Source organism: Centruroides vittatus, unplaced genomic scaffold, assembly GCF_030686945.1.
Source record: "Centruroides vittatus isolate TY-2023 unplaced genomic scaffold, ASM3068694v2 contig_847, whole genome shotgun sequence".
In the NCBI taxonomy this organism is placed as follows: Eukaryota; Metazoa; Arthropoda; class Arachnida; order Scorpiones; family Buthidae; genus Centruroides; species Centruroides vittatus.
In genome coordinates this window covers 299,428-313,393 of record NW_027122552.1, presented here as the reverse complement: position 1 = coordinate 313,393, position 13,966 = coordinate 299,428, and the positions used below count along the sequence as shown (strand labels likewise).

General features: G+C 30.6%; 1 protein-coding gene across 1 annotated transcript in view; it reads right to left on the bottom strand.

Annotated features, from left to right (window-relative positions):
- Positions 1 to 13,371: 13,371 nt before the first annotated feature.
- The window catches only part of LOC136982514 (nose resistant to fluoxetine protein 6-like), a 30,716-nt gene continuing 30,121 nt past the window's right edge, over positions 13,372 to 13,966 (bottom strand). Inside the window, exon 9 of the mRNA XM_067279009.1 lies at positions 13,372 to 13,401. Coding sequence (XP_067135110.1) covers positions 13,372 to 13,401 — 30 coding nt within the window. The remainder of the gene's footprint in view (positions 13,402 to 13,966) is intronic.

Genomic DNA, 13,966 nt, shown 5'->3' with positions numbered 1-13,966 from the left:
CCCCGTTCGAGAAAAGAAAACACTGCTCCAGAGGAAAGCGACTCCCTCAATCCAGGAAGTTCCGAACTTCAATCTCTACGAAATCTTAAGGTATTTATATGAATGATTGTAGGCTCTTTCTCGCGCGGTCAGGGTCATGATAATAATGATAAGGTTACTATATTCTTAGCATCCGCTAAACATCTGTATAAAAATATATGTCCTATTATTAGCATCTGCTAAGCATCTAAATTTATATCGTATAACTTGTAAATAATCTCGACCAATAAACGGGTATTTTTGTTAAATGATAGCTTGTGGAGTGTACTTCTTCCGATTGTCTCCTTCCGTCTCCATTCAGAGTCCGGAAGCCTACAAGCGCGACCGCTCGCACGACTTCTAACGTAACGGCCATCGAAATTTCCGTATCCGGAAGACCCGGTGGTGTCAGTCTTGACAAGGCATCAAAGAGGTGCCGACCCTCTAGTCTCACAAGCATCCCTATTGTTAACTCGTGTACGACTCTATTAAGAACTATCCGATAAATCAAATTTCTCATCATAAATTACTTTTAAAACAATGTTTTGAAATTCAAAAAAATAATGTTTTTTTCGAATTTCGAATTTTTTTCGAATTTTTTATAATTTTTTCTAAATTATATCTTGGTGTATAGTTTGTCTCATACACACAACATCTTGTCAAAACTTTCAATTCAGTTTGTGAAAGGAAAATAAGCTGTTTAGATTCTGTAAGTATTCGAACTCTTGTTTTCTTTAATAATTTACAGTAAATCAAAACGAGAACAACTATTCGGCTGCAATATGAAAAAATTGTAGACTTATAAATTCCAACTCTGTCCGTACCTTTGTCATTTCGTAACCTCGAGAATGGAGAGATTACGGAATAGATGAATGTGGAGACCGGATATGGAAATCTTATGCGCAGGTAGACCCCGATAGCTATATACGAACTTCCGATCCAAAAAGAAAATTACGTTATTTGAAATCAAAAACATTTTCCTGGAGGTTTTCGTAGATGACCGGCGCAACTGTATCGTTAAAGGAAAACTGTGATGTACAGGAGCATGCCACTAGTAATTTGAGATAGAGGGCATATATTTTAAGTCAAATAAATTACAAAATACTACTAAATTTGCAGTCCGCCATTGTGAGGATGCCATAATGAATAAATGCTCGTTTTATAATCTTTTGTAGTTTAAATAAGAGTTCCTAAAACTAAAAACGAAGACAAAATTAAACGTTTTTAGTTTCAGTCCTGTGAAATAGAGGTAAAAAAGAATTAAAATTTACTTTATGTCCTTACTGTTTTATTTTTTGTTTCTATATTGTGTACTTGAACCCTGGTTTGTTAATAGGACGTATTATACTGGTAGAGTTGATGATTAGCAAAGAGAGAAAGTCTTAGTCAAAAGTGAAAACAAAAAGAAAAAAAAATTAAATTTAGTAAAAATAGTAAAAATTAAACATCTCCGACGGCCATTTACATTTAATAAATATAAATACAACTTGTTTACAAAAATAAAACCTTTGCTTCTGTTTCCCTTCCGTCGTTTTACACTATCAGCAGTCCATAAAAATTCACAAAAATATGGAAACGACCTTCCTTTTTAGGCTACTGCCTGCACAATAGAGAATGCAAAATATGGTAAAATTGTCCTCCGGTGTTTCTGCGACTATCACATTTACTTCTTTTACTTAAACGTATTATTCCGATGATGGCAGGAGCAACAGAGGACGATTTTACTATGTATAGCATCCTTTATTGTGGAGGCAGTAGCCTAAAAAGGAAGGTCGTTTCCATATTTTTGTGAGTTTTTATGGACTGCTGATAGTGTAAAACGACAGAAGGGAAACGGAAGCAATGGTTTTATTTTTGTGAACAAGTTGTATTTATATTTATTGTATATTTATTAATTATTTAAATTTTGTTTGTAATCTTACTTTGACATGTTACTATTAATTTGTTCTCCTTGCAAAGGGTGAAAAACTTGTACTGAAATAAATAAGAATAAAATAACGTTGACTGCATAATTTATGCAAACAGTTTCGTCTAACATTGTCATGTTGGACAATAAATACGAAACTTCCATTAATTTTACTTACTGAAAAATTCTGAATATTACGAAATAATATATGGATAATTTAAAATTTTAATAAATTACAATAAAAGTATATAATTTAAATGTCGAAAATAATATTTTTCAAAATTACAGAGACAATTTTAGGAATAAACAAAGTTCTTGCCAAACTTATTTCTGTAAATGAATATGGACTTAATTTTTCCAAAGACATAAAGAAAAAGCACAGGATTCAGAAGGTAAATTCAGAATCTCAGTCGATTTATTGCGACAAAGAAGTCGAGAGAAAGGAATTTGTTCACAACACATACAATATTATTAAATGATAGTTATGTAGAGAAATTATGTTAACTTTAATATACATAAATAATATGAAAAAATCGTATAAGTTGATAAACAGAAACTTTACACATTTCGATTTTTCTACATACGAGTGGACAAAATATTCTAGAACGTTGGATGTTAGTATATATAGCGTTTCCTCACATGTTTCATTGGAAATTGACGCATCAGAAATGTCTGAAATTATTAAACTTTTGTAAAACAGAATTGCGTGCCCGTTGCTCTCTGAATTCAAAAGTGACCAAAATGCTAAGAAGGCTCACAATGTCATTCGAAAAGTGTTTGCTAAAAACTTCATGGTGCTCAGATGTCAACTATTTGTTGCAACCCACAAAGGGCAGATAGTGCATAAAAAGTCGATAATGTGAGTTTGTTTGTCATCATCATATGGAGCTGCTTCCAGAAACTCGATAGATTCAATGAATCCATCGTGTTTCATTAGTGGACCATGTAAAAACGGTAGTGTCCAGAAAACAATTTTAATTGTATTCGTTTGAAACATTGCATAGTTCTATATGGACAATTGCAATGAACAACTAGAAATTACAAATCTTTTTTACCCGCGCATTTTTGTCAACCCATTTTTTACAACTGAAATACTGGATCCTGTATCTTTCGTTTTTTTCTCATTACAGAGAGCGATATTAAAATTTTTCTACCAGTAAAAGTTTTGCCTCTCTTTTTTTTTATAACTTTCCCGGCTGTTACATACAACAGACAGAAAGTATGGAAATCAGTCAAAAAATGACCCCGTCTTCAAATTTTTACATTTTAGGACATAGAACACCTTGAAACGTCGAGAAATACAAAAACGTACAAAATTGCTGTATGTTTGGATGTTAGTTTCTGTGCGGGCACGATTTTGTTTACCCTATTTGAAGTTTAATAACTCCCGTGCTTTTGTCGAAAATTTCTGAATTTATGCAGGGTGGTTGTTTATTAGGACGATTGATGCTATTAAATATTAGTGATTGAAGGTCGAGAAGATGGGGAGGTAAAGATGGTTGTGTGTATCTCCAGTAGGATCGGACACAATGACGAGTTTACTTGTTATTGGTATTTCCATTTTTTTTATAAAACTCATGTCTACCCACAAAATGAAGGTTTTTCCCATTTTATAACAGTTGAAAATATATTTTTCATAATAAAATATTATAACAAATGGTGCCTCCAAAATTTGAATTGTTGGCGGGAAAGTAGAGCGACTTTTTCCTGCGGTTCCACGTTCTAACTAAAGCAACATCCGAGTTGGTGCATATATATATATATATAAGGCAGGCTGCCAATAAATTATAAAACCAATATATTTTTTAGTTTTCTCAGAACTAACCATGTTTAACGGTCAACTATTATTCTGAACAAAGCGAATATAATAAATAATCACGTTTCCAACAATTAATTTCACAATCTTAACACATTTATTTATTAATTTTACAAAATTCAAGTTTCACTGTTAATACATTACGACACCATCACGAGAAAAATGTTTAAAACCCAAGCCTAAGTCGAAATTGACTGAGGCAAATAAACAACAACATTAGAAAGGACAAAGAAGTACCTGTACATATTTTAGACTAAAGAGTGATACAGTGTGATGTTTTCAGATGGAAAGTTTAATCTTGTAAACCTAGATAGAAATAATGCATATTGACGTGATTTCTGAGGTTTCCTAAGGAATATTTAGTAGACAAATGGATAGAGATTCTGTCATAGCTTAGAGAGCATTCCGTTATGATGATAAACTTGTTTTCGTTAAAGTTAACATTAAATAAATATCTGAAAATTATCAGCTGTTATTAAAAATTGTTTGCTCTTAGATCAATTTTACAAAAAGCAAATAATATGTTCAACAAGACAATGCCTCCTGACGTAACTAAAAAAACAACTCAAGGCCGGTGTAATGCAAAGAAAATTAATATTCTACTTTGGCCAGTAAGAAGTCCCATCGAAAACCTTTAAAGAGGGGTTTAAAATAAAGAAGATAATCGCAAACAATCTGCAATTTTCTCATGTTCAAGAACTTAAAGTCTACGGATACTATTATTGATCACCCTTATATTTATGAATTAATATATCTTGGTACAGTAAGGTAATTATATTTTATAATTTATTTAAATTAATAACTATGATTAAACTACAGTTGTAAATAAATTATAATTACACTATTAATTTAATAATTGTAAAATTTTAACTAGAAAAACTGGGAAAAAATGTCCTTCGTCATTTCGTGTCCTTAACTTGTGCTTATTATTATTCAATTACAGTAAGTCCTCTACGTACGAACTTAATCCGTTCGTAGCGGTCGTTCGCAAGTCGAAAAGTTCGTAACTCGAAAAGACGATGTTTGGCGCAAAAACTCAAATACAACGTTGTTTTTACAATTATGTAATGTTTAGGCTACTTGAATAATGTTGAATTAAGATTGTTAAAGGGAAGTATAAATTCAAATCAATCACATGTACATTATTTATTAAAATTACTCATTTAAAACAATTACAAATGTACATATGTATGTACTGTAAATGTTCTAACGTAAAACTTTAAAAATAAACTTGACTATACATAAAAAATAACCAACTGCACTTTAACTCGCCATCTGTCGGCTTTGTTCGTAACGCCGAAAGTTCGTAAGTCGAATGTTCGTAAGTAGAGGACTGCCTGTAGTTGAATATTATTAAGCATGAGTCAAGTACACGGAAGTTAATACAGCAGATGTGTAAATTTCAAGTAAAATTCAATGAAAATTTTGTTTTTTATAATATCAACTAAAATTAAATATATATATATGCAAACGTTATATGCTAAAAGATTTTTTTAAAGTAAATCTAGAATAGATACGGCGGATAACATTTAAGAACCATAACTTTTTCTACATTCACGAATTTTAGCAAACACGTTTGTCATGTGTAATTTTCAAAGTATCTATTTTTATACGGCTTATTGTCTTGATTTACTAACATCGTCTACGAGAAAAAAAAATGTTTATCAAAGTTAATTTATACGAAAACACTAAAATCTACAAAATACATAATTATTTCTTAAAAGTTTCTCTTATTCACAATATACAATTCTTGTTTATCATTTTATTTCATTCGGTTCTAGAAGTGTCTTGAAACGTATGCATTAACATCCTGGAAGACTTTGTGAATATACAATATAACATGGATGAAATTTAAAAATTCCTACCTTTTGCAGTATATATGAAGCATGCAAAGAAAGCTTAATTAATAAATGCATTATTTGATTTATCATCATCATATTGTAGACATACAATGAAAAAAAAGTTTATAACAATTGTATTAGGATTTTTAGTATAAATAATATAAAATGAAAATCAATTTGTAGTATGTTCTTTCTTCTTCTACGTAGTTTACATAAAATTTTAAAATTATGAAATATAACTATAATATTGTTCTTCATACGAAAAATGTGGCCGGCCAATCTGACTTTTCTACGGGCGACAATGTTATGAAGTTTGCACATCCCACTCCTTCGGAGACCTCTTCATTAGGGGTATGATCTAAATATCGAATCTTTAAGATTCGTCGTAGGCATCTCTGTTGGAAGACATCGAGCTTTCTATTGATGTTTCCCGATGTTTTCCAGGACTCATTAGCATAAGCAGCTATCGGAGTCAAAATGGAAGTGAACAGGCAGATTTTGGTTCTCAAGAGATGAATGGGAAAAACCAGATCTTGTTTATCCGCCAGAAGACGATCTCCGCTTTTCCGAAACGACACTTAATGTCCATTTCTGCGTCGTCATTTTGGGAAATAATCTCGACGTTAGATCCCCAAAATTTAACACCATCAATCACCCTGACAAATAAAACTTTCTTGCCATATTTCAGAAATTTTGGTCAAAAAGTACGAGCGTTATTAAACTTACATTCGAGGTGAACAAAATCGTGCTCCCTCCTCAAACATACGCACTAACATCCATACATCCGAAAAAAATTCTCAAAATTTTTTTGCATTTTTCGACGTTTCAAGCTACCCTGTGTTAAAGAATTTTAAAATCTTGAAGAGTCATTTGTTGTATGATCACCATACTCTCCATCTACTATATAAAGCTGAAAAAATGGGCAGTCTCTTTCTTTGTCACGATATGCCAAAAACGGCCACTAGGGGCGCTCCTAGTGCCTCTAGTGGCCGTTTAATTTTAAAATATAAAATAATTTATATTTTAAAATTAATATATATTATATTATATTTATATTATATTTTTACAGTATAATATTTAGAATATTATTATTTTATATGTAATTTAGTATGCCCCGATGTAATTTAGTATGCCATCGGGTCTTTTGACTTGTCTGTTATATGTAAGAAACTAAATATTGTGTTATAAATAAAAAAATGTAAGCATAGTTTATACTAAAAATTAATAAGTATATTTTATTTTCGTTTTTTCTATTATTTCTAAACATTCATCAAATTGAAATTACTTGAAAAACCACAAAGTAACAATTAATTTGATATTTCATGTAATTAACATTGAGACGGAGGCACCAGATGCGATGTTTGATAGTCTCCAAAACTATACGGCTCTGTAGACATCTTAACAATGCTTGTATTGGAAATTAGGAAATTTTTTTCTTTATTGTTTCCACTTTGTGATTTTTATTATCTTTATAGACATTTTCTATGGAACTTTTCGGAGAAAATGCTTTGTTCGTAATATATGAAAACGGAATTTGCAGGAAGGTGTAGCAGAAAACAGATCCAACAATAGAGACTGACAACAAAAATAGGTATAACATCCACTGAAAAAACATTAAAATATATATTAAACATCTATAAATATAATTCGCTTATTTATTAAGATATAGAAAAGGCTTGTAATATGAATATTAAACATTGCGTTTCGGAGAATTTTATAGCTACTTAAAAATTTATATATTACCGTATCTAATTCTGTAAGTACGTGAGGCTTCCTTCTGTCTCCGTTAATATATAGAAGAAATAGAGGATGCATAATATAAATCCAAACCGTTATTCGATCCATTACGACGAAAAAGTGACAAGAGAGGAATTTATTTACAACACCTGAAACAGTATCAAGCTATATTTATTTGAGGAATTTATATCATCAACATCCATATTGTAACATTAAAAATAGTAAACATTTTTATATTTATCTTACCGACTTTACATGAAAATACATGGAAAATGACACGACATAGATTAATTCGCCATATATTTGGGAGAAATTAATTCTAATGGACCTACTAATGGATTAGGAAAAATAGTTATTTTTCCTGATATAACATGACGGTTTTTAGTTTATGAGTAAATATCCACATATTTTGTACAATATTTTACCTCTTTCAGTACTGTATTACATATGAAATAAAATAGTTTTGCTATAAAATCAAATTTACTCTCTTTAGAAGTTTCGATAAATGGCTCAGCGGTTCATTGATTGGAATAAGTTTTAAGATGCAATATTAAAATGTTGTAGACCTGTAAATTCCCAACCACACCTGTCAGCCTTTCTGTCTTTCTTTAATCTCGAGAACGGTATTATGTAGAAGCCACAGCGGTTCCCAAAGTGTGCGCCGTGGTGCTTTAGGTAACCGCGGCATCCTCACAGGGGAGCCACGAAATATAAAATTTCCATGATTTTACTTCTATTTTCAATTCAATGTGATAAGATCTGACATTTAGAAGATTTAGTGCAATCCATTAAATCACTTAGTAATTGTTTGCAGAATCATCTACAAAGGTTTAGCAGATGGTGCTCTGTAATAAGTTTCTAAATTGTTTTATTAGTTTGTCAAACTTTCTTGGTAATTTGTGTTCGTATATAAATAGATGCCGCTTTCATGCGATTTCAGTATTTAATAAGTTTTCGGAGATTGTATCGACTAAATATTGTCATAATTAAGGCAAGTGAAGGTTTTGATGTATTTTTTGTCGCATGCATTTTCGAGAATGAACCGGTCTTTATTAAGTAGTAATAAGCGTTGTGAGAGTAAAAGTTAAGAGGTTACGCAGTCATCTAGTAAAGAAGCGTAAATATCGAAAATATGATAGTTATTTATACGTCGGTTTTACATCGACAGAGTCAATGGTGAAGAGAGGCCGCAGTGTACTTTGTTTGTAAGTATTGGCACCAGAGTGAATGCTATTAAGTTGAAACGTCGTTTAGAAAGCAATTATCTTAGCATAGTTATTGAATCATGTGACTACTTTACTACAACGTTAAAAGAGTTAAATCAAGAAAAGGTACTTATTATGAGTAAACATCAATATCAAGCAATGTTTTACTATCAACTTTGAAGATGGCATAGAGAATTGCAAATTATAAAAAGCCTCATAATATAGCAGAAAAACTTATTCTATCGGCTGCTGTAGTAGAATAATGAACATATCGGTGGGTCTGTTGGGAAGCAGCTTTCAAAAGTGCCTTTGTCTAATAAAATCATCACTGGCAGGATACAGTACACACCGGAAAACATCAATGATCAGTTAATTGAAAAAATAAAAGGGAAGGAATTTTTGTTGCAGCTGAATGAGGCTACAGATAATAATAATCGCTCACTTGATTTGTCATGTACAGTTTATACGAGTAGATAGTAATAACATTGTAGACCTTTTCTTTTGTAAAAGTATCACTGCTAGTGCTAAGGCTCAAGACTTGTTCGAGATCCTTGATACATTCATATCCGAAAATAATTTGAAGTAGACGGAGTGCGTTGATATCTGTAATGATAATGCTCGTTCTATGTCCGGCTGTTATGGAAGATTGCAAGCACTTATTCGAAGCAAAGAGTCTTATGCAATGTGAACCCATTGCGTCATTCACAGGGAAGCAATCGCATCAAAATATCCGAGTCTTACATTGAACCAGGTCTTAGAACACGTAGTGAATGTAGCAAACTTTAGAAAAAAATCCGCCGTTGAAGGCAGGATTTTTCAAATATAAGGGATCCGAGTACACGTCTACAGCACTTCGCCATGGCTCTCTCGGGGTAATGTTTTGTTTCGTACGTTTGAACTGTGACAGGAAATTTATATTATTCTTAAAGAAGAAGATCACAAGTATACCGAAAATTTGTGAATGAAGGGTTTTTGGTAAAATTAGCATACGTATGTGATATTTTTGAAAAGCTGAATGCTCTGAATGCCCTGTACAGGAAATCAACACGCAGTTCCCCAACTTCGTTTATTTTTCTTTACCTCAGTTTTAATTTTTTCATAAAAGCTGAAATTTTCTCAATCTACTTTAAAAAGTGCATAAAATTTCAGCTTTCATAAAAAAATTAACTCCGCTAAAAAAAAATAATACATGAAGATGGAAAAAAGAAAGTTTTTCCTTGTTGCAGTAGATTTGATCTCTAGTAGAGTTGATTTCTCTCGAGGTATGAAATCCATTTTTGAAGAACATCACCTGGTATCAGAAATATTTTCAAAATTATAATATCGATAAATTTGCATGGATTCAAGATCCATTTGAATGCCAGTGCTCCATCTAAATTTACCGTTGCAAAAGAAAAAAAATATTGATATGCTTTACAACAATACGTTGTAAATAAAATTTAGCAGCATAGAATTAACTGAATTTCGGATGGTGAATATCCCTTTCTGAGTGGAAAGCTCAGAAAATATTAATTTCAATTGCGACTTTTTATTTGTGGTTTTCGGCTGTCGCTGTGATAGAAAGTAAGTGTTGCACGAAAATTAATGTCGAGAAGGAAACGAGAGTGACTGTGTTCAGTGTCATTCCAAGATGTGAGAAAATGTGCGGTGATCAACAGGTGATCCATCCCATTAATTATAATTAATTGATTATGTTCAATTACATGTTTAACTTAAATACGAGTTTTATTTATTATTTATTATTTACTAAACAACCTAAATTTTTTAATAAAAAAATAATTTGCTATTTTGCAAATTTTCTTGTTAGAATTTGACATAGGGCGCCATGGGAAACGAACATTTGGCAAAGGTACCGAGAATCGAAAAAGTTAGGAACCACTGATATAGATGAAAATCGAGACTAGATATTAAAATCTTAACGGACGGAGGCCGGAGTAACTACAGTATATACGAACTTCCGGTATACACTGGAAGTCATGTGATTTTAATCCTAAGTTTTTCCCGAAAGAGAGTTACATAGATGATTGGCATAAATTCGTTGGTGTCAGAAAAAGTATGAAATTCAAGGACAAGCCACTGATAATTTGAGGTGGAGATCATACATTTTAAATTAAACAAATTTTAAAAAACTCTTAAAATTTCTGCCCGGCGTTGTGAAGATGTCACAATAATTTTTGCTTGTTTTTCATTAATAAATCAAGTAAAACAAAGTAGTAATTAGAAAACATATATTCTAAATGCCATTTATAAAGGGCAATTTAAACAAGAGAAAATATTCAATTTTTTGGTGCTTAATAATTCTCGTATATTTTAGTGAAGAAATTTCTTCACACAAAAAATAACAGAAAATCTTGTATTATTTATTACTTTTAAGTTTTTCTTTTGACTTAAGGCAATGCCAAGATTCTAATGACTGTGAAAGCTATTAATGTCTTTTCATTTATTTAATACAGAATGTTAGTCACAGGTATAGGTAAATTTATGGTCTCTTATTCTTCTGAATATAATATTTAAAATATTTTTAAAATTTAGAATTGCATTATTTCCGTGAAGTATCTATAACTATATTACGAAGGTCATTTCTGCTGTATTTACACATCTGTATATTTACTGTTGGTTTACGTACAAACTAATGTAGCTGCACAAATCTGTTTTTCACGGCAAATCCGTTAGATTTGTTTTTTTCCTATAATATCTTTACGAAATGCATATATAGTGAATTACGGTATGATTTACAAAGCAAAATCGTACTTTCAGCCAGGGTATAACAATAGCACTTCATTTGTTTCCACCCACAATATATAAAGAGTTGTAGAAAGTTATTAAGACCGAGGATTAAGAGTACATTTCTTATTAATATTCAAGAAAATTTTCTTTAATTCATTCATAGCTTTGAATGAGACGTTACATATCTTTGCATCGCCGTTTATATCATCAATCAGCCTGCCTTTAAATCAAACAACACTCCGGACTATCAACAGCACAATTTCTCTATGTTTGGTCCTACCACTAAATAAGGCTTGATTTTCAATTCAGACAAACATAATTTAGCCAGTATCACGTTAAACATAAATTTTAAACGATTTTAGAATTGTAATATAAAAATATAATAAAAACGTAGCTTGAAGAACTTTAATTAAACGAGCAATTATTTTTTGTAACATCGTCACAATTCCTAGCTGCAAGTTTTAATCTTATTTTTAAATTTATTTAATTTAAAATATATATACTCCACTTCAAATTAGTAGTGTCTTACCCCTGTACATTATACGTTTCCTGTTAGAAACACTCTTGCCGGTCGTCTATTAATTAGAAAATGCTTCTGGACAGCTTTCCTGCATACATGAAACTTGTTACGAAGTTATAATTAAAGGTATTTTTCTTACATATAAGCTTGTGAATGTACGTATAGCATGTTACATATATTTTACTTACTGTATTTTGTTTCAAATATGTAACTTGTATTTGTAATGACAAGGGTTTCATGCAACAATTTCCAGCGATAACTTATTAAATTTTGTTATATTCAGGTATATGAAAACCTTACCACGAAAGTCAATTGATCAATGAAGGCAATTAGCAGTGTTAAAAATACGAAATGGTGTAGTCAATTTTTTTTACTATAATGAGTCAATGTGAACCTTATTTACTGACACATCCTTATATTTCATATTGTAAGATAAACCAAACTGTCTAATAATGTATTCCTAATAATCTTTAACGATATCAACATACCTCCGTATCCCGAAATGCATGCTACACATATCCAAGCTATTATGGCTGTCCACGCAAATGAAGTAAGAATCTGATGAGCAGCTATTACTGATTCATTTGGAGAAGGATCAAGTCTGTAATTGTGCAAACCGAAGAAAGCCAATCCTATCGAACAAGTTGTCATAATCCAACAGGAAACGAGAGTCCTCTGTAATGGTATTGTAAATATACATTTAATTATCGAATTTAAAATTGTTTTATATTTTCAATTTAATTGTATTTGTAAAATTATAATTTAATCAATTTTTTATCTTCAATATTTGTTTTTTATGTATGTTGCTGCTTAAAAGTTAAATATAATTATAAAATTGAATAATTTTTGGAATATAATTTAATATTAAAGATGTTATTTTAGCAATTCATGCTTTTTATTGTCATAATATCGTTCTATTGATGAAGGTTGAACACTGAAAATACTGACATAAAAATGTTTTTATTCAGTATGGGTATCAGTATTACTCAATGCAGTTAGAAAGCATGGAACAAGCATGGAAATGACAAATAATTTGTTAAATTTGTAATTAGTTATTCTATCCAATTTTCCATCGATCTGTCAAAACGGTTGAAACATATTATTCCTCCATGTAATATCACTTATTTAAATCGAAATGCATGTGCCAAATTCTGTGTCAATCGTTTTGGCCAAATCTAGTGAAAATTGGATAAAACAGCCAATTACAGAAATCATAATGATACGAAACTAAAAACAATAACTTAAGAAAAATAATTTGATTTGAATGTTAAAATCAAATTTTAGTATCAAAATGTTGATATCAGTAAAATGTACCTAAAACGTCATTTCATATCTGAGATTTATTATAATTGTGTTGTATAAATTATTTTCGTATCTGATATTTACTATGTGTGGTATACATTACATTCCTCAATAATTAGAATGAAATGTAAAACACACGTGTAAAATTATTGTTTATGAAGTACTACAAATAATCTGTAAGCCACAGCGATTTGAAATAAAAGTTTTGTGTCAAAGGTTGACATACTTCTATTACGTTTTAAAATATATTAGTGTTATTTTCGGAACATATGAAAAAAACCCTAAAAAATGGAGATAAATCATTGTAAATGACGTTGATACGTCATACTCTATAAGTAAATTAGAGACTGAAATATGATTACTTAAATACTCATAGAAAGCCAGAATAAATTATGTATTCGAACACGTGTCAAATGAGGTTAATAAAGTACACATTGATCGTTTTATATATTTCTGTATTTAAAAATTATTTTCTTTGACTTTACTGTTTACATTCCTGTATGTAACAACTAATTATCATATAAGCAAAATGAAGTAGTTCTTTCGAGTAGAACAATTAAAAACAATTATATATTAACATAGATTTCTTGTATAAATATAAAATTAAAATTTGCCGAATTCAAACATTAGAAAGCACATGATGTCTGAAATACAAAAATGTGATTACTGTCACTATGTGTCAAACAACTTTTACGTTACAGTTTTCATTTCCTCGGAGTATGGAAGTTTTGCAAACCTTACAGTAGTATTTGAACATTAAAATTTATTGTACTGTTACTTGTAATAATATCGTATAATTCTACAGTCAGTATTGCTGAGGATTTACAAGGAATTTGTAAAAGATTAAGAATTTTTCATATGTAAATCTGGTCAATACATAATTACAATTTATAA